At 43.6% G+C, this 21,866-nt stretch overlaps 1 protein-coding gene across 1 annotated transcript in view; it reads left to right on the top strand.

The window, feature by feature from the left end:
• LOC126176176 (uncharacterized) overlaps positions 1-21,866 on the top strand; it is a 127,091-nt gene that overhangs the window by 83,379 nt on the left and 21,846 nt on the right. The window contains exons 7-8 of the mRNA XM_049923317.1: positions 388-589; positions 9,700-9,861. Coding sequence (XP_049779274.1) covers positions 388-589; positions 9,700-9,861 — 364 coding nt within the window. The remainder of the gene's footprint in view (positions 1-387; positions 590-9,699; positions 9,862-21,866) is intronic.

Genomic DNA, 21,866 nt, shown 5'->3' with positions numbered 1-21,866 from the left:
TCTCTTGGTCCTGATATCAAGGTAAATGGCAGTAGTGAAGTTGGGTACTGGATCCCCCAATAGCTTTACATAAGGTAACACCACCAAAGACAGTATAAGTTACTAAGCAACTGACATACCACGCTGTTTAGCGGTGCAATGACTGCAGTTACGTCACATCGGGAAAATACTAAAGAATGACAAATTACTAAAATTGAGAACAGTACGAAATTGATTAGTGAATGATGCCGCCTAGAGCTTGAACGACTCATCGAATTCTTGTGCCCAAGGTATCTGACATCAAATCCACACTTTTTATTCCGTCACGAATGGCTGGAGTTCTTAACCCTTACAGGCAAAGCAGAAGCAGTCGGTGAACTGATGGTGTTGTTTTCCGTTCTGTTACAGTGGCGTTATGTTCGCGCCGATGGTGTGCCGCAAATGCGCCAAGCGTCGGGCCGAGCGCAAAGAACTGCTGGCCGAGATCGTGGACACGGAGGAGAAGTACGCACGCGACCTCAAGATCGCTCTCGACGAGTTCTACCGACCAATGCTCGTCGCCGGGCTACTCACTCCGGACCAGCTCGCCGCCATCTTCCTCAACATGCAGGTATGCCTACTCGATAACTTACTCCTTAACGTTTGTGGAAGCGCTAAATGTCCTGCGAATCTAACCTATCTCGCAGAACGCAAATGTAACCCAACTATGAAAATTTTTATATCATCAAGCCATGTAACTGCATTTCTTCATTAAGACTAGAAGTGACTGCATACAGGCCGTCTCAAAAAGGGTCGCACGATTTCACTGGATGGTTTGATAAGTCTGGTGAATTTCCATGAAAGAATGGAACATTTTTGTTGCGCCTTCATAGTAGGTAAGCTTGGATCTTTCACAGATCGTATAAAGAATTTCAACAATGTACAGCGTGCAATTCATTGTTGAATTCCGCCTGAAGTTGTCACTGTGTCGATTACGAGTGAAAATTTAAAAAAAAAAAAAAAAAGAGAGAGATTTGTGCAATTGTTAAACTTTTCGTTTGAAGGGTTAGACCACCACACAAATCAAAACACAACTGGATGATGTTCATGCGGACTGTGCACCATCATTGAAGATCTATCTTCTATTGCGTGGTGGTCGGCGAAGGACCGAAGCCGTCTAGTTGAGGTCAGCAAAAAGGAAACCATTGACAAAAATCCATGATATGCAAGACCGCCGAATAAAATTTTTTTAAGTTTACGGAGGCTACAGGCATTCACACTGAGCGAGTGCATAATATTCTGCACAGAGAATTAGTAATGAAGAAGTTGTGTGCGAGGTGTGTGCCGTGATTACTCACAGTCGACCGAAAGCGCATCAGGCACATTGTAACACAATGTTTGGCGATGTTTAATGGCAATACGCAAGACTTTTTGCGCCGATTTGTGACTGTTGATCTACTATTACAAACCAGAGTCAAATCGGCAGTGAAAAACCATGGGAAAAGGCTGTTGAAACTGCATGGAAGAAGGCAAAGACCATTTTGACAGCTGGTAAGGTGACGGCCACAGTTTTTCGGGATTCCCAAGGCATAATACTTACAGATTACTTGAAAAAAGACAGAATCACAACTGTATACTATTATGCTTCATTTCTAAATAGTTTGAAACTTGCATTGGTTGGAAAACAAAAAAAAACAAGGCTGGTATGCAAAGAAGTGATCTTTTACCAGGATAATGCACCATCCCATACATCAGCGATAATAATGGCGAAAGTGTACGAACTGGATTTTGAACTGGTTCCTCTTGCACCCTATTCCCCACTTTTAGCGCCAAGTGACTTCTTCCTGTTCCATAACTTGAAACTTTCGCTTGCTGGGAAGAAATTTTCATCAAATTAAGAAGTGATAGATGCAGTGAACGAGTATTTTGCAGAGTTTGATACTACTAATTTTTCCGCTGGGATGAAAAAGCTGAAGGATCGCTGAACCACCCATATATTCCTGAAAGGAGACTATGTCGAGAAGAAAGGTGAGTTGTTTACGAAACAAACATTTTTTCTTGTTTTATTATCAATAGCTTTATATACTGTAAGGCGTGAACGCCTTCTCAGTCGCCGAGCAGCCGCTCTTGCAGCGACATTGACACAGACTAGTGAAGCCCTGTCATTATAGGAGCAGAAGCCGTTAGCGCCTTTCAGTATATAAAGCTATTGATAATATTGCTATTAGTACGAAGAATGGAGTAGGTGCCCAAGTGATTTTGCATGGCTCTTCAGTCTTTTGCGGATGCGTAATGAATTTCACGTTTACGAATACAGACGCTAATCGACATGGTAATGGTTGGGTTACTGTGGATGCAGTACGTGGTCCTAAAGTAGACGCTGCAGCAGAGCTGGAGACTTTGAACAGTCGAGAAATTATTGCTTGTCGGACATTTCAGGTATGTGAAGTCTATAATAGAGATAGAGGATGACTAAAATGCCGTTGGTTCTCAGAACGAGAAATCATCGTACAATAAATGAATCAGAGTCTGCGTCCGTATGGCTTAAAGGAGCTCTTAATTGTAGCAAGATAAAAGTTGTTGGTGATGTGACACATTATTATAGAAAGTGAAATAAACTACACTACGGGCCATTAAAATTGCTACACCAAGAACAAATGCAGAAGATAAACGGGTATTCATTGGACAAATATATTATACTAGAACTGACGTGTGATTACGTTTTCACACTGTTTGGGTGCATAGATCCTGAGAAATCAGTACCCAGAACAACCACCTCTGGCCGTAATAACGGCCTCGATACGCCTGGGCATTGAGTCAAACAGAGCTTGGATGGCGTGTACAGGTACAGCTGCCCATGCAGCTTCAACACGAGACCATAGTTCATCAAGAGTAGTGACTGGCTCATTGTGACGAGCCAGTGGCTCGGCCACCATTGACCAGGCGTCAATGATCAGGCGTCAATTGATCAGAGATCTGGAGAATGTGCTGGGCCAGGGCAGCAGTCGAACATTTTCTGTATCCAGAAAGGCCCGTACAGGACCTGCAACATGCGGTCGTGCATTATCCTGCTGAAATGTAGGGTTTCGCAGGGATCGAATGAAGGGTTGAGCCATGGATCGTAACACATCTGAAATGTAACGTCCACCGTTCAAAGTGCCGTCAATGCGAACAAGAGGTGACCGAGACGTGTAACCAGTGGCACCCCATACCATCACGCCGGGTGATACGCCAGTATGGCGATGACGAACACACGCTTCCAATGTGCTTTCACCGCGATGTCGCCAAACACGGATGCGACCATCATGATGCTGTAAACAGAACCTGGATTCATCCGAAAAAATGACGTTTTGCCATTCGTGCCCCCAGGTTCGTCGTTGAGTACACAATCGCAGGCACTCCTTTCTGTGATGCAACGTCAAGGGTAACCGCAGCCATGGTCTCCGAGCTGATAGTCCATGCTGCTGCAAACGTCGTCGAACTGTTCGTGCAGATGGTTGTTGTCTTGCAAACGTCCCCATCTGTTGACTCAGGGATCGAGACGTGGCTGCACGATCCGTTACAGCCATGCGGATAAGATGCCTGTCGTCTCGACTGCTAGTGATACGAGGCCGTTGGGATCCAGCACGGCGTTCCATATTAGTCTCCTGAACCCACCGATTCCATATTCTGCTAACAGTCATCGGATCTCGACCAACGCGAGCAGCAATGTCGTGATACGATAAACGGCATTCGCGATAGGCTACAATCCGACCTTTATCAAAGTCGGAAACGTGATGGTACGCATTTCTCCTCCTTACACGAGGCATCACAACAACGTTTCACCAGGCAACGCCGGTCAACTTCTGTTTGTGTATGAGAAATCGGTTGGAAACTTTCTGCATGTTAGCACGTTGTAGGTGTCGCCATCGGCGCCAACCTTGTTTGAATGCTCTGAAAAGCTAATCATTTGCATATCGCAGCATCTTCTTCCTGTCGGTTAAATTTCGCGTCTGTAGCACGTCACCTTCGTGTTGTAGCAATTTTAATGGCCAGTAGTGTAGCTATCCTTTCCTTATCTCTCGTGAGATTTTTTTAAAAAAAAAACAGTCTACACACTGATCTTGCCGAAAGCCGAGAACGATTCTTCTTGGTGTTGTAGCTATCAGGGGCACCCTGGGATGCTCTCTGTGTGAGGCACCTCTGGACATCTCTTTGAGTCTCGCCGCCGCTGCAACATACTTTCATATATATGTGCCATAGAATAGTACTGATTAATAGTGTGCTTCTGGAGTTTCTTCCGAGTTGTTGTTTCCATTTTATACACAATACCGTCTGCTTCAGGTGTTGTGCCCTTTGCTGTTAACTGCACTCGCAGCGTGGACTCCAACCAGCAGAAGCCTGGTAGGTCGGATGTCGAAATATTGTTCACAAAATGGAAACAGCAACTCGGCAGAACATCGGGAAGCACATTACTATATATAGCCTTTTTTATTTTAGAGGGTATATGTTTCACATACATGCACATAGAGCCTTTCGTACTTATTACAGTTACGTTTAGGACCAAAGCTGGCATTCACCTTCCACAAATGTTCAATGCCTACTCCACTGGAGGCACGACAAATATGTAGACGACAGTCAAACTCGTCCCACTTGTCAGGAGCTACTGCAGGCACTCCCGTTGTTATGTGGCGTCACAGTTCCTGCTGATAAAAGCTGATATTTTGTATGCCGTTAATTAGTTTATGCAGGTTAAAAAATATTTTACCTTTCATCTCCGTCTAAAGTATTGCGTCAGTTATTAATTCCAAATGTTACTTTACTGCTCCAGGAGAGGAATTTCTGTATACGCCTACATGAGCTTCAGGAATTATAACCTCCCTGTGGTCTGGGTAATTGGCACGCTGCGAGTTACGCTGGCTCAAGACATAAACAGGGTCCTCTCAAATTTATGCCACACGCCTATGTTTGACGGAAACGTGCAATGACCACTCAGAGACGGTAGGTGGCAGTAGTAGCCGTGGAGGGTACATAAAGCGTGACGGGGGGAAGCAAAAAACAGTGCAGTCGTTATGGTAATGCGGAAACGGAGCGCTTTATCTGACGTCAAAAAGGGCATGATCATTGACTCTCTGGCCAGGATAGAACCATTTCCAAAACGGCTAATTTTGTAAATTGTTGGTCATCAGAGTATATAATGTACCGGGTGATCAAAAAGTCAGTATAAATTTGAAAACTTAATAAACCACGGAATAATGTAGATAGAGAGGTAATAATTGACACACATGCTTGGAATGACATGAGGTTTTATTAGAACAAAAAAAAGTTCACAAAATGTCCGACAGATGGCGCTGGACAGCAAAACGTCAGTGACTGCGCATGACAATCGTGTATACAAGGAGCTGTAATGAGAGAGAGAATCAGATGCGCCAGCAGTCGCAGCATGTTGACGTTACCTGAAAAGGCGCTTTTAGTGAAGCTGTATTATCAGAATGAGGAATGTGCTAGTTCAGCGTTACGATCCTATCGCCATAGGAAGGGGATTCGAACGGGTAAAGGTCCGTTGACAAATGCAGCTGTGGCAAGAATGATTTCGAAGTTCGAAGCCACGGGTTGTTTAGACGATAGACCCCATAGTGGCCGACCGAGCACAATGCGTAATGCTGCTGAGACAGTTCAGGAAGAAATGGAGACTGTAGCGGGTTCGTCTATGCACGGGGAAGTCAGCGCTCGTGCAGTCGCACGTCGCACCGGCGTCCATACACTACTGTTTGGTTGGCACTGAGGCGTACCCTCCGATGCTATCCGTACAAAATCCATCGGCATCATGAACTGTTACCTGGCAATTTAGTGAAGCGGAGGGCATTTGCGATGTGGGCGTTTCAAAAGATGGCGGAAGATGACAATTGGTTGAGTAACGTGTTGTGGACCGACGAAGCTCATATCACGCTCCGAGGGTCTGTCAACGCCGACAATTGCAGAATTTGGGCTACCGAAAATCCTAGAACTGTCGTGGAAACTCCATTGCACGACGAGAAAGTCACGGTATGGGTTGGATTTACCACATCTACCGTTATCGTGCCTTTTTTCTTCGAGGAAATGCGTGATTCTGGTTTTGCAACTGCTACCGTGACGGGTGAGAGGTACGCCGATATGTTACAGAATCGTATCATCCCCAGCCTGGCTGATAAACACCTGCTGGGACGTACGATGTTTATGCAGGATGGCGCTCCACCCCATATTGCTAGACGCGTGAAAGATCTCTTGCGTGCGTCGTTTGGTGATGATCGTGTGCTCAGCCGCCACTTTCGTCATGCGTGGCCTCCCAGGTCCCCAGACCTCAGTCCTTGCGATTATTGCCTTTGGGGTTACCTGAAGTCGCAAGTGTATCGTGATCGACCGACATCTCTAGGGATGCTGAAAGACAACATCCGACGCCAATGCCTCACCATAACTCCGGACATGCTTTACAGTGCTGTTCACAACATTATTCCTCGACTACAGCTATTGTTGAGGAATGGTGGTGGACATATTGAGCATTTCCTGTAACGAACATCATCCTTGCTTTGTCTTACTTTGTTATGCTAATTATTGCTATTCTGATCAGATGAAGCGCCATCTGTCGGACATTTTTTGAACTTTTGTATTTTTTTTTCTATATATGGTGCTACCCAAAATTGGCTCCGAGGCACCTGTGGTGTACCACGGGTCATAGATGACAGGGGTACACGACGGCTGTGGAGATATGTACAGGCGAATAGACGTGCAACTATTGACCACCTGACAGTCCAATTGAACCAAGGGGCTATTAACAGTGTCTCCTCAACGCAACGAACGTTTCTGCGTATGGCCTCCGCAGGAGACGCCAAGTTCGTGCACCCATTCTGACTGCTGTTCATCTGCGAAGAAGGCTGGAATTTGCACAGGACTACCGCAGCTGTGTGGCGACAGGTGGTCTTTACAGACGCATGAAGCTTTACACTCCATCGGGCGTGAAACGTCTGAAATCAAACACCCTACAACAATCGTCGGAAGGGTCCAGGCCCGTGGAAGGAATGTCATGGCGCGGGGAATCTTTTCGTGGCATTCCCTTGAAACGTCCCCTTAGAACAATTTATACACGACTGTGCTTAACCTGACACACAATATTTTTAGCGCAACGCAATCTGACTTTCAAAAATCTCTACTAAAGAATGGCCCTGACTATCAGTGCCATTACAATTCTCAATTGTTTGAATTTTATTCTGAATTAACTCATTAATTTCAAATATGCTGTCGATATCATCCCTGTCAGTACTTGCAGAGTGATTGTTAGTGTCTAGTTCCGTAGAAAATTACGAACTGTTGTCTAACAGAACGTAAAGCCGATTAATTTCCTCATCATGGTTTGAGAGCCAGTCTTCAAATTTCAAAGCTATTGACTTACCTTCTTTCTCTAAACTTATTTCAGCATCGTGAAAGCTTAAGATTGCTTTGTATTCATTCAAAAAGTCTACTCCCAGTATAATTTCCGTCGACAATAATGGAACAATAAGAAAGTTCATAGAGAAGCTGTGGCTTTGGCAAAAGAATTCTAAATTGGTTTGTTGGCGTACATCTACACTTTTTCCAAAGATTGCACCTTGTAATTTAATCTTACGTAACGGAAGTGTGGGGCAATCGTTCGATTTGTTGCATTTGCTAAAAGCTGTTTCACTAATTACAGAAATGGGACTGCCAGAGTCAAGTACTGCCGTAAATTTTACGTCATTTACAGTAATGTGAATCACAGGATATGCAATGTTGTTATGTTTTACGTCGTGTTCCTGGAGTAAGATGTCCCTAATGTCTTCCATTTTTATGTAATTACTAGCTACGGCAGCTGTGTCGTCAGTTTCATAAGTACGTCTTGTGGCTGCCAGCGGTGTGAGTCATTGCCTATTGTCTCTTTGTCGGCGCGCGTCGTTATTGGGATTTGGAGACCTAACTTCTACAAATTCACCGTGACGAGAATCCCGCCAGTTCTGATGCAGTTCAGGTCTGTCGTTACGATCATATCGGTCTGCATCTCTGATGACCCACCAATACCACAATCTCTACCAGGACTACAGTGGGTCTGCTCTGTGACGACCTACCTAACAATATTCTTCAAAAGTTCGAATGACTCTGTTGTGGGTTTGCTCTGTTGTGGCCCATTACCTGTCTGCATGTCAAGAGTCAGCACTGTCTTTCCGTTGGAAGGACAACACTACTTCTTCAAGACTGCATGGAAATCCACTACTTCCGTGTGCATTCTCTTTTACTAATGAGACTTTGTGAAAAACAAAAACTGTAATTACTGTGATGAACAATCTGGACTGTCTTTATGGACTGTGAGAAAATTTTAGCTTTTGACCACCATTGTATTAATAAGTGTGTGCATTTGATATCTTTGTTATTGTAATTATGAAAAATTTTTTCAAATCATTATTGGCCACTGCCCAAAAAAATTTGTAAAATTTTTTGTGGGGAGCGTGGGGGCTATGTAAGTAGGCTGTTTATGTTTTCTTTATGTAAGTAGGCTGTTTATGTTTTCTTATTGGCAACGTTACGTAGCGCTCTGTATGAAAATCACTGGCTGTGCTGTGTGCAGCCTGTGGCTAGTTTGCATTGTTGTCTGCCATTGTAGTGTTGGGCAGCAGCAGCTGGATGTGAACAGCGCGTAGCGTTGCGCAGTTGGAGGTGAGCCGCCAGCAGTGGTGGATGTGGGGAGAGAGATGGCGGAGTTTTGTAATTTGTCATGAACTGCTATATATATATATATTATGACTATTAAGGTAAATACATTGTTTGTTCTCTATTAATATCTTTCATTTGCTAACTATGCCTATCAGTAGTTAGTGCCTTCAGTAGTTTGAATCTTTTATTTAGCTGGCAGTAGTGGCGCTCGCTGTATTGCAGTAGTTCGAGTAACGAAGATTTTTGTGAGGTAAGTGATTTGTGAAAGGTATAGTTTAATGTTAGTCAGGGCCATTCTTTTGTAGGGATTTTTGAAAGTCAGATTGCGTTGCGCTAAATAATATTGTGTGTCAGGTTAAGCACAGTCGTGTATAAATTGTTCTAAGGGGACGTTTCACCCTGTGTGATCTCGTTATGGTGGAAGGCACAATGGATCAACCCAAGTATGCATCTCTCCTTGAGGATCGTGTCCATCCCTACATTCTGTTTCTTTTTCCTCGGCACGATGGCATCTACCGGCAAGACAATGCAAAGTGCCACACAGTTCGCAGTGTGCATACGTGGTTCGAAGAACACCACGATGGGCTTACCGCACTCTCTGGCCACCAAACTCGCTAGATTGAAACCCAATCGAGAAGTTGTGGGACCATTTGGATTGGAGTGTTCGTGCCCTGGGTCCTCAGCCGAGAAACCTAGCGCAGCTGACCACATCACTGGTATCGGCATGGATGCACACCGCTGTCGGTACCTTCCAGAACGACATTGACTCTCTTCTCGCACATGTCGTAGCGGTTCGCGCTGCAAAAGGTGGTTATTCATTCTTTTGTAGTTGTCTTATTGTGTTAAATCTTTACTGTAAGATTACTCCCTTTAATGTAAGAGCATATTCGTCTAAGAGTAGAGTACGATAGCTTTTTTTAATTTGATCAGTAATTATACGATAAACTGAAAATGAAATTTTTGTTGCCCCTAGAAGGTGTTAGATAAGCAACCTGCAACTGGGACTGGTTGCCGCTTTCAGTCGTTTAGTAGTACGGATGGGTAAAGCGGTTCCCGCTTTTCCAGGAGCTGCTGGAGCACTCGCGCGCGCTGGCACACAAGCTGCGCGACTCGCTGGACGTGGCGCTGGAGCAGGGCGACGAGGACCTGCTGACCGTCAACATCGGCCGCCTCTTCCTGGAGGCGGCGCCTATGCTGCACGCCTTCGAGTCCTACTGCACCAGACAGGTAGCGTCCCTCACAGCTGCACTCCGTGCCGACGATACTTCTGTCGCGCCATCGAAACCTCTCGATCGAGGGATGCGATGTCTGCAAAGTGTCCCAAGCTTTTTAGGGTCAAAAATCTGAGTACTCTGAGATACGAACTAGTGGTCGGAAATAAAGATTATAACAAGAAAACGGCATCCAGTCACAAGTATGTCTTTTGTTCAAAAAGTTACGGAAATTTTGTAATTTCACCTGTTATATTAGTCCGATTCGTGCTAATTTTTAATTGATGAGTTGATAAACATGTCTGATAGATATCTTTACAGTTTTAGGCACATGTGATATTCAGTATGTTGTCTTCTGTCAGAAACGTTACATGTGTTTTGGTAATATTAGCGATTATTTATCTCTTTACATAAAAGGCAATGTCCTGACTGATGGACTCTTCATCGGCCAGTCCACACTGCTAAGGATAGAAACTTGAAATTTGGAGAGAGTGATAATATTATACTCCAGACATCATTTACGAAGGGATTTTTCGAAATTCCGCCCCTAAATGGATGAAATAGGGGATGAAAGGTTTTTTGAAAATAGGTCGCTATTAATGCAATCTCGAAGCTAGAACTACGAAAATTGGTATTTGGTTTTTCGGTCAGATGTAAAGAAATAAGTGTTTCATATAAAGAAATATGTGTTTCAACATTTTCCAAAGATTAATCCCTGTGGGGTTTAAATAGTGAGTGAAAGTTTTTTGAAAACAAATCATTAATAAAGAATTACTGATGTATTTTTAAAACTACATATATGAAAACTAGTATTTGACTTTTCAGTTACAAGTAAAAAATTACGTGTTTCACTGTTTTTGGAAATAGGGCATGACTGATACATTGACTTATCGTCGTCCAGCCCAGACCGCTAAGATTAGAAACTTAAAATTTGGAGAGGGTGTTGACCTTATAATTATGGCGTCGTTTAGTAAGGGATTGCTCGAAATTTCACCCCTAAGGAGATATGTCACTATTAGGGCAATTTTGAAGCTAGAACTACAAATTGGTATCTGAATTCTGTCATAAATTAAAGTACATGATTCAGCTTTTTGAAAAAACAACGACTGAGAAGGTAAAATAGTGGCTAAAAGCTTTTTTTCAAAATAAATCATTATTAAAGTACTAGTAAAGCATTTTTAAAGCTACATCTCTGAAAATTCGTATTTGACTTCTCGATTGCATATAAAACATACGTGTATCACTGTTTTTGGCAGTTCTGCCCCTAAGGGAGTAAATAAGAGGATGAAAATGTTTATTAAAATATTTCACTACCGGTATATTTAAACATTTTTAAAACTAACTATATGAAAATTTGTGTTTGACTTCTAAAGAAATATGTGTTGGAGATTGAAAGTTTCTGTGTAAATATCACTACAAGAATTCAAAAGGCAGGATTAACACCGTGTAACAATTGGGACTTTGTACGCGCGCAGTTGAGCGCCCCATAAACCAAAACATCATCATCAGAGCTCTATTTGGCGGTGTTACACAGCAACAGCCGATTCCGGACACCTCGGCTTTCAGTTTTAACACGTTTCTGGGATATTTTTGCGAAAAGTCTAGACAAGATCTCTGTGCTTTGCTTTGCATAACCTTCCGAAAGCTGTTAAGAAAGCACATCGTTCCTTCAGTATCTCGGTTGATTAAAAACGCCATGTGGATTAAACATGAAACAAAAGTAAGCGCCCCTCTGCACTCCGGCCCCACCCCAAGCCAGAAACCTAGTTTCGATATCTTCAGTGGATCGTGAGATATAAGATATGCAAGTTTCAGGCGAATATCCCTGTATGTTACTTACTGCTAGACTTTCGTTTTTAGACGAGAGTCTGTCGTCATCAGGCTGAAACCGGAAACTTCATTCATTTCGCCACCGGCAGTTTAATAAAGGCGTCGAGGGCGGCGGAGGCGTGAGAGCGCTTAGATTCGGGTTCCAGACACGGAGTGTCTTCGTAGGAGAGCCTCTTGCCGTGTCGCTGGACCGGATGCCGCGGCAGCCAGCTTTCGCCCGTCACCACTCTCTCTTTCGCGCGGTCGCTGCTTTGCGAATCAGGCATTGACCTGGGCGGTCGTGTGCTAAACAGCACGGTGCCACCTGCTCGCCTGGAACGGCAAAGAAATGGCTGGAACCACGCCCTGGCTCCCCACCACGACGTGCTTTCTGCCACCTGCAACTGCCGTTCCTCGAGTCTGGAGACTGTGCGAGGTGCCGCAGTAGTTGACACACGCGATGTTTATTTATTTAGCATGCAGCACTACGCATGAAATAAGTCAAGAATACATAAGTACACACTGAGGTGACAGAAGTCACGCGATAATTCCTAACATCATGTCGGACCTCCTTTTGTCCGCCGGCCGCGTGGCCGAGCAGTTCTAGGCACTACAGTCTGGAACCGCGCGACCGCTACGGTCGCAGGTTCGAATCCTGCCTCGGGTGTGGATGTGTGTGATGTCATTAGGTTAGTTAAGTTTTAGTAGTTCTAAGTTCTAGGGGACTGATGATCTCAGATGTTAAGTCCCATAGTGCTCAGAGCCATTTGAACCATTTTGAACTTAACATCTGAGGTCATCAGTCCCCTGGAACTTAGAACTACTTAAACCTAACTAACCTAAGGACATCACATACATCCATGTCCGAGGCAGGATTCGAACCTGCGACCGTAGCAGCAGCGCGGTTCCGGACTGAAGCACCTAGAACCGTTCGGCCACAACGGCCGGCCAAATCATTCGCTCGAATTGTGTAGAATTTTCTTCAAATCAGTCGCGAACAATTGTGGTCCAGTGGCACGGCACATTGCCATCCATAAAAAGTCTATCGTTGTTTGGGAACATGACGTCCATGAACTGCTGCTAATGGCCTCCGAGTAACCGAACATCCAGAGGACCCTCCGAGTAACCGAACATCCAGAGGACCCAGCGCATTCCATGTAAACAGAGCCCACGCCAGTATGGAGCATTCATCAGCTTGCACGGTGCCTTGTTGACAAGTTGGGTCCGTGGTTCCGGGGGGAGGGGGGGAGGGGGGTCTGTGCCACTCTCTAACCCTACCATCAGCTCTTACCAACTGAAATCGGGACTCACCTCACCTGACCCAGGCCACGGTTTTCCAGTCATCTAGCGTCCAACCGATATGTTCGCGAGCCCGTGAGAGGCGCTGCAGGCGATATCGTGTTGTTAGCGCAGGCATTCGCGTGGCTCGTCTGCTGCCAAAACCCATTAGCGGGAAATTTCGCCGCACTGTCCTAACGGGTATTTTCGTCAAGCGTTCCACGTTGATTTCGGACATTATTTCAAGCAGTGTTGCTTGTTAGCACAGACGACTCTAAGCAAACGCCGCCGCTCTCAACCGTTAAGTGAAGACCGACAGCCACTGCGTTGTCCGTGGTGAGAAGTAACGCCTGAAATGTGGTATTGGTATTCTCGGCAGACTTTTGACATTGTGGCGCACGGAATGTTGAATTGCCTAACGATTTCCGATATGGAATCTCCCTTGCGTCTAGCTCCAGCTACATTCCGCGTTCAAAATCTGCCAGTTCCCGTCGCGCAGCCATAACTGCATTGGAAAATCTTTTCGCATGAATCACCTGAGTACAACTGACACCTCCACCAATGCACTGCGCTTTTACATCTTGTGTACGCGATACTACCGCCATCTGCTAGAACATTAAAAAGCATTTTTATAGGTCCAGTCTCCTTATCCAGTCTAGGCGTTATGGTATAGCCATGAGTCGACTGGTTCGCACAGGTAAGCTCTCAGTTTACACTCCTCGACAATGTGCCGCTCCACATTCACAGTTTGGGCTGGATTGCTTAACCCATTTTCGCTGATTGTATGCTCGCACTCCGTGTCCTGTTCGGAAGCAAAAAAAAAAATGGTTCAAATGGCTCTGAGCACTATGGGACTTAACTTCTATGGTCATCAGTCCCCTAGAACTTAGAACTACTTAAACCTAACTAACCTAAGGACATCACACAACACCCAGTCATCACGAGGCAGAGAAAATCCCTGACCCCGCCGGGAATCGAACCCGGGAACCCGGGCGTGGGAAGCGAGAACGCTACCGCACGACCACGAGCTGCGGACCGTTCGGAAGCAATTTACATTCTTCTACTCATGTCGTGGGTGCTCAAAGCCGTTGGATCTCTATAGCGGGTCAATAAGATACCGCACTTCAGGTGGAGCATTCGTAGAACAGGTTCCACGCCATTTTCTGTCAATGGCGAAGTTGCTGTCAGCAAGCTGTTGGGAAAGTCGCAGGGGTGGGTTTTTGTAATGAAGTCGATTGCTTCTCATACCGGTAGTTAACAGAGGAGGGGCTATGTTGGTGAGTGTCGGAAGACAGTGCAGTGGAATATTTCGTATGCACCCAGAGATAATTCTCACGGTTGTATTGAAATGTGTATCTTGTTTGCGCGAGGGCTGCTCAACCACACCGTAGCAGTTATTAGAACACTAGACGACACTCGTCTTCATGAGAGCGGTGGTTCAGAAACCCGTCTTTTATGTTGTGCTTTCGGGCGACCGATTCAGCTGTCTTCTTCAGGTGCTGAAACGTTCCTTTCATCAGTACCTCCAAACATTAGCACCTGCTGTCAGAATCCGTGACTCTTGGCAAAGTGAGGCTCAAGACATATTTTGAAACGTACTATTCTGTAGATTCAATCAGAAACGTGTATTGGCGGATCTGGGTTAATTCTCTGTTCTCGTACAGTATCGGCCATCTACTTCAATAATAAAAATGTAAAACCGTCGTTCCACATCATAACGGTTTTTCTGTGCTATTGATCAATGGAACACGTAACAAACTAACTAACCAACTAACTAACTCTACTGTCTTCATGGAGTTTTCACCGGTAACCTGAGCGTAGCTTGGTGTAATACATGTTTTTTTTTTCATCAAAACCGTATCATGGGAAAATATAGTAATTTAAAGTTTTATTTAAAACCGTCGTGTCTGTCTGCTTGAACACTATCTCCAAACCAACTTAACGAATTTTCATGGGGTTTCAAAGGCAGTTTGAGCGTAGCTTAGGACAACATACAGACTTTATTTCATCAAGGATGGAATACGGAAAAAAGGATATCGTAATTCAAACTTCTATCTAAAATCGTCATTTCAGCTTACGGTTAGTAATTCGAATGTTTAATCGTCACGATATAGTACACCGAACAACCAATAGATGGCGCTGTTAGTGTTTCTTAATTCTGTGATAGATGTATTTTTGCAAGTTTATGCCAGTGCGAGAATTAAGTGCCGCAGTCTTATCTTTACAAATACAAATTAACTCTGAATTTACTTGGCTAGGACATATCGATTCACTGAATTTACTCTGTATATTAAAAACTTAACGACATTGCTTTACTTCTTTCGATAGGTTTCAGTGATACTTTTTGTTAGGAAAAATGAATTAATTAAATTTGCCTTGTGGTTTGCGTACCTCCTCATTATATTTTGATTTCTTTTTGCTTACAAATAAAAATTCCTAGAAAATGGTCGATTGTTTTTGAAGACATCATAACGACTAGAAGATTGAGGACTATGTGGTCTCAGGAATACGGGGAGACTTTACTGCAGCGCGACAGTCAAGCTTTAACTCGCTCTGTAGACACTCCTACCAAAGGGAGCTGCTACGTAACACGACCGGGGCCGCCATGCTTTATCTCACTCCGCAGAAGCCTTCACCCACGGAGGCTAGTGTTCCTTGTGTCCGAAGTTGCATCATAGAAGCAGAATTTTTGATGGGAAGTGGTGCGGGCGACTGAGTTGTTGTACCCTGAATCCCGCTTTTCCTAGCAATTTACGATTTCGATTTAAACATGTACAGTTCCCAGTGAACTTACGTTATATGCCATGACCAAGCTGCGTGCACCCTAGTTTCAGTTGCTCTGCGCACGAACAGCACTACGTGGCTATCTCCCTTGTTAATGAAGCAAACGAGCTCTTCATTCATATCCTCTATCGTACTAATGTAGAAGCTGTATACAAAGGAGCTTCACAAATAAAAAATAATGTCCACTTGTACAAAATCTCAGGCGCGGCTATAACTAAATACCCGGCCAACGCCTGGATCCTCAGCTAGTTTTAAGTAAGGGTCGCCAGCCTTATCTTGACCCGCAAGGCAGGGTTAAACTTCTCACAACTCGAACGTCAATAAAAGCCCTGTAGTTGACCAACTATTTCTTGAAAGACTACGAGGTCCGACCACTGCACGGAAATACGCTCATACAGTTCTTATACCGCCTCCAACTGGTCCCTTGCAACTTCAAGAGATAATCTCCACGACAACAGAACAGCAATACAATTTAAAATCAATTGGTGAAAAGTCACACAAAAACATCACAATAACTTTTCAGTAGAAGTAGATGTAATTTTGTTGCCTTCTATTAAGCCTCACCAACTCCGCCTTGTCCACGAAAATACCACTCCCAGCTCGCTACTCGGTTCCACAATTTGGTTTCAGGACTCTGCCTATTGAGTGTGTGCACACACGCAAAAAACTCAACACTCGCCTAGAAAACGTGAATGACTCATTCCGAAATCCACGCCCACTTACGGGAACCCGCTTTCAGGTCCTCAAATCTCTGTACTGCAAGAAATAACTCAGCTGATCACGAAGATTACAGTTGCCGACTTCTCAAGTACACTACGAAAACACCACCTCCGCCTCCCGACGTGCCACCTCAGCCCCCACGAGGGTTACCAGTCGACTCTTTGATTTCGTGAGCTCTGTATTGCTCCAGAAAATTATTTAACATTTGGACCTTTCAGCCTATCAGAAACAGAATGTAGGCACTTTCATTTGCCATTTCCTGCTCCCGCTAATGAAACGCCTTTAACTTAACGCTTCCCGGCAGGCACTTGCAACTTGTTCTGCAAATGGTGTCGGAAAAACTGACCATCAAGGGAAATCACTAATCCATAAGACAATAATGCAGGTTATGGGGAGACCGGCCCATCTCCAGACTGGAGTACACCACCTTCCCACCAAACGATCACACGGCCGCGGACTGGAAAAGATTGTTACAGAGCCGTAAGCTGTGTTACAAATATTCGATGGGTAGTCTCCAACCAAGACTGTGAACATACTATTGTGGGTAGCACCTGTAAGGAATACTCTTATCTTCGATGTCGTAACATGTCGATTTTGTGCTCCTCACTTACCACTGGCTTCTTTAACTTTCGGTGCCGAGCGCGCCTTTTCTATGAGAGTGCACTGACTTGCTTTATAATGTAGACTTGGCCACTGTTTCTATGTTTCGATACAGTGTATCGATACGTGGAACTGTTTCAGTGTTTCGGAACGGCTGTGGTTCACTGTTTCGAAACAGTGGTGTTTCATTCCGCTCCTGTCTCGGAAAACCGGACCAGATTCGATCTCGAGCCAGACACAGAAACTGTATCGTTGTTTCAAAATAAGGCTGTTTCAATCCACCTGTGCTTGGTACGGACTAATTGTATCGAAACAGTGATGTTTCATTCCGCTCTGTGTCGGACGAGATTCGGGCTCGGCACAGGTACTGGTGGTGGTGGTGGTTAGTGTTTAACGTCCCGTCGACAACGAGGTCATTAGAGACGGAGCGCAAGCTCGGGTTAGGGAAGGATTGGGAAGGAAATCGGCCGTGCCATTTCAAAGGAACCATCCCGGCATTTGCCTGAAACGATTGAGGGAAATCACGGAAAACCTAAATCAGGATGGCCGGAGACGGGATTGAACCGTCGTCCTCCCGAATGCGAGTCCAGTGTGCTAACCACTGCGCCACCTCGCTCGGTGGCACAGGTACTGAAACACAACACACCACTTCGTGAAACACTTTCAAGAGTGTCGAAATCTTTTTGACAAGCAATAGCATGAAGCTTAAGATATCCGAAAATAAAGCTTCGTTTCTAGCTGACTGTCTTATTCCGAAAATGGCGTAACGCATACTATTCACATTGAAAATAATAAATATGTGAATATCATTCAGTTAAATTACACTTTTTTATAACATACGCGTCTCTGTTCATGTACAGTAATCATATTAAGAAACGCAAGTAAGCCTACAACATTTTGAATAAAAAAAAAGGGGTAGAGTGACAGTTATTAGACATAAATACAAATTTGATGTAGGTATAATTGCAAGCAATCTGTCTGACATATCACTGATAGTGTAATGATGAACGGGAAGGGCTGGGAAGCATGGTGAATTTATAGTAACGGTTCGAAACACCTTGAAAGACAAAACTTTTTCTGTTATATTTTGTTATTTATTCGAATTATTTGACATTATTTGTAAGTCTACAGTCACTGCGCCTATTATCCACAATGATTCCCTTTGTGTGCATGGAAATTAGCGGGATGGGTATATTAACCATACTAACGGAATGTGGGAATCCCAGTAGCATATCCGCAGTTTCTGCAGTTTGCTCCCACCTCCAATTCTGTTCGTTGGTCTTCTGTCTTCGGCTATGGCTGTCCTCAGCAAATTGAAAAGTATGCAAGTCACACGACACGAAAGCAGCGCATTTGCTGCATGAAATACGAAACTGCCAAGACGCCTAAGTGATAGTTTCATACTTTCTGCGATATGATTAGCGCTCTCGCAGATCATTTGTGTTTATATGGACATACTTATACAGTAGACATTCAAGATGATAAAATGTGTAGGTTTATTAAATTACAAATCACAAACTGTTTCACTGTTTCGAAACAGCGTATCGAAACATTACACTGTACTGTTCCATTTCTTTCGAAACAGTTACGTGTTTCAGTTTGCCCATCTCTATTATAATGACAACAATGCCCTGGCGCTAGTGGTCACGCGCCATCTTGACGTGGGGAGAGAGTCGGTGTTGAGTCAGTGTTGCCAACCCGTGGGATTTGTCCCATATTTAAGTACACGATACCCAACAACTGTCAATCGTACAACCAGCAGTCAGCATTCTCGCTATGAGCACAATAGGTTGGCTTACCCAATGGTAACACACGTCCACTGTTTCCACCGAGAACAAGGTAAAACATCTCACTGTTGTTTGTCCAACCAACAGTCAGCACTCACATTGTAGTAGTTATTTTCAATTCAAATTTCCGACTTAAATGCACAGTTATTTATGAGTGAGTTACACGTGTGAAACATTGTCGAATTTCCGATTAAACGCTGCATCTCAGAATGCAAGTTAGACGGGAAGCTAAGTCGAGCGGCATATTTAGCTGTAACGTAGCACATTATTATACGGTATTGTTTGATGAGGTTTGATTTGTTCGGTTCAGAGTCACTCTAAGTTATTACTCGTTGGTTGTCGCTTGGGCGTCGGGTCTTATCTACGAAACTTGATCCTAATAAATAACTGTTGTTTCTGAGTGGTTTGTTTTGTACACATTTAAGAATGACAGACTGCAGTAATTTGAGTGCTAAGAAATCGAATTCCGGGCGCGGTGAATTAGATCCGGAGAAACATACTAAAACTTTCCAAGACTCTTCGCTTCAAATACCAGATTTAAAGGGCGCATGGAGGCCGTTGAAGGTGACAACGGAAAGATGTTGTATAAAGCGTGAGTTGAACACATTACAAATGTTAAAAATGTGCAAAGCGCGAAGTAACAGAATCGCGATTGATTGTTTTCCGAAAATGTGTGCTGAAAGTAAACATGCGGAAAAAGTGATGATAGCTGAAATAAGGTCAGCAACTTTTTTCCTGGAGCATAATGTTGCGTTTTCAACAGTGGACCACCTTGCTCCTGTGTTAAAAGATGTTTTCCGTGACTCCAAAATTGCTTCAGAGATGAATTTAGGTTGTACGAAGCGTACTAGCATAGTGAAAAAAGTTATTGCAAAGGTGGAAATTGATAAAAAGGTTCAGTTACTAAAGAACATTATATTTTCTATTCTGCTGCACTAGAGTCGGACATATCACATAGCAAACATATGTGGGTTTTAGTGAAATTTGTGTCGCCAATTGACGGGTATGTGGAAAAACAACTTCTGGAATTGATTTCTTTGGATGCCCGAGACTGATCGGCAGAAAACCAAGTCATAGGTGTGGAGAGTATATTGAAACGGGAGGATGTTCTAACTACAAATGTACCGTAATTGGCATGGCTTTTGGCTGGAAGACGTAATTCTGTCATAACAAGAGTTAGAAATGTTGTACCAGATCTGATTGTTCTCAACTGTATATGCCATTCATCTGCTATAGTCGCAAGCAAGGCACGTGAAAAGCTTCTTAGATCCTGTGAAGTGTCAATAAAGTCCGTGGCAAGCTGCGTATCTGACAGTGCAAAGTGCTGCGCTATTTTACAAGAATTTTTTTGAGTTTAACGTAAAGAATATGCTTAAATTATAGGGTACACGGTGCTTTGTTTTACATGCATGTTTTGTTCGTCTACTGGAAAACTGGGATGCACTTTTGCACTACTTCCAGTTAGCAACTGTTGAAGATAAGTTAAAGTCTGCAGAAATGATTCTTCGCGAATTAGAAAATTCATATACTAAAGCTTAAATGTTGTTTCTAAAGTATGTTTTGGTTTACTTCAACAGTTTTAACGCCATTTTCCAGTAGAGCAAAATATTAATTCACAAGCTTTCAGAAGATTCTTTGCGTCTATTTCAAAACATTGGTCAGAACTCTCTAAAGCCTGGTGTCCTCACTGAAATGCACAAGATAAACACACTTCAACCATGCCATTATCTCCCATTATAATCAGTGTATCTTGTCCCCCCCCCCCCCCCCCGAATGTGAACAGCTATTACAAACCCTCCCTAGAGAATGTGAAAAGTGAATCCACAATTAAGACTTAAATGCCCTGATTTCTGTATCGCATCAACTAAAGAAATGAAAAAAGTCTGCCTATACACGATGAATTTTTGGAAACTTAAAATTCATAGAGCCAAATATTGCATTAAAATTTAACGGAAGGTCCCAGGTAAATCATGTATCGTGCGTTGCATCAATGTTTGGAGAATTTGATCTCAGTACCTAAGTAGTTGAAGGGAGAAGTGTTCCACTTGTGCATGAGGATTGGAAGAAGGAACATTCAGAAATGTACTTGCATTGTATGCGGAGTGAAATCTCAAAGTTGAAGACTACCGGGTTCAGCTATGTTTTCAAAATATCAGTTAACTTGCTAAGCTGGTTCTTTAACTTCCACATTCTAATACTAAAGCCGAAAGTGTGATCTCTTTGTAAAGCTCCCATACATGAGTCCGAAAACAGCAAAAATAAAGTAAAAACAACGTTTTCGAGAGAGACGAGGAGCTAAACATCTGTCACCGTGACAAGGACAGTAACTTTATGTTTGCCTCCGCGACAGGACACAGCTTACATATTATCATCGTTGCAATGATCTTGTGAATGTTGCCATTGGCATGTTGAATGACAGAGTAACTGTACATGTCGATATATTTAGCCGATTTCAAGTTACACACCCGCTATGTCCTTTGAAGCTTATTTGGTTTTTCAGAACACAGAGTATTATTCAATGAGATGCACATATTCTCCGCGATTTCCAGCTCAATTGGATGAGATGGCAAGCCATACTTTAAATAACTGAGTGCCAGGTACTAACCCTTGATTAAATCGAAACCTCTGCCATGATTTCTTTGCTTTTCCGACATCTTTTTTCAAAGAAACACCTTAATTACTCATTTACACCACGAATCACAGTCCACAATATTACACTACTACTCAAGAAAATCCCAAGAGTAAAAAGGAAATACGTGATTATAAATGAAATCTATTCCACATATTAAGGACGTAACAACACACAAATGATTAGAATTACAGAACTGTACATGCTCTTTGATTTTAGAAGTCAGTACGGTGTAAAGCTGCTATGTGGTGTAGTCAGAGCCTCTAGATGTCGTGACATAGAATCAAAGAGGGCCTGGATATGTTGCTGGGAACACCCTGCCAAGCAGTTTGTAGGCATTTCCATAAAACATCAACAGTAAGTGCAGGAGGACCAGTATGAACAAGTTGCTGAATGCCTATATCACAGACATGT

This window comes from Schistocerca cancellata, chromosome 3 (genome assembly GCF_023864275.1).
Source record: "Schistocerca cancellata isolate TAMUIC-IGC-003103 chromosome 3, iqSchCanc2.1, whole genome shotgun sequence".
NCBI lineage: Eukaryota > Metazoa > Arthropoda > Insecta > Orthoptera > Acrididae > Schistocerca > Schistocerca cancellata.
This window is presented reverse-complemented; position numbering and strand designations above follow the sequence as displayed.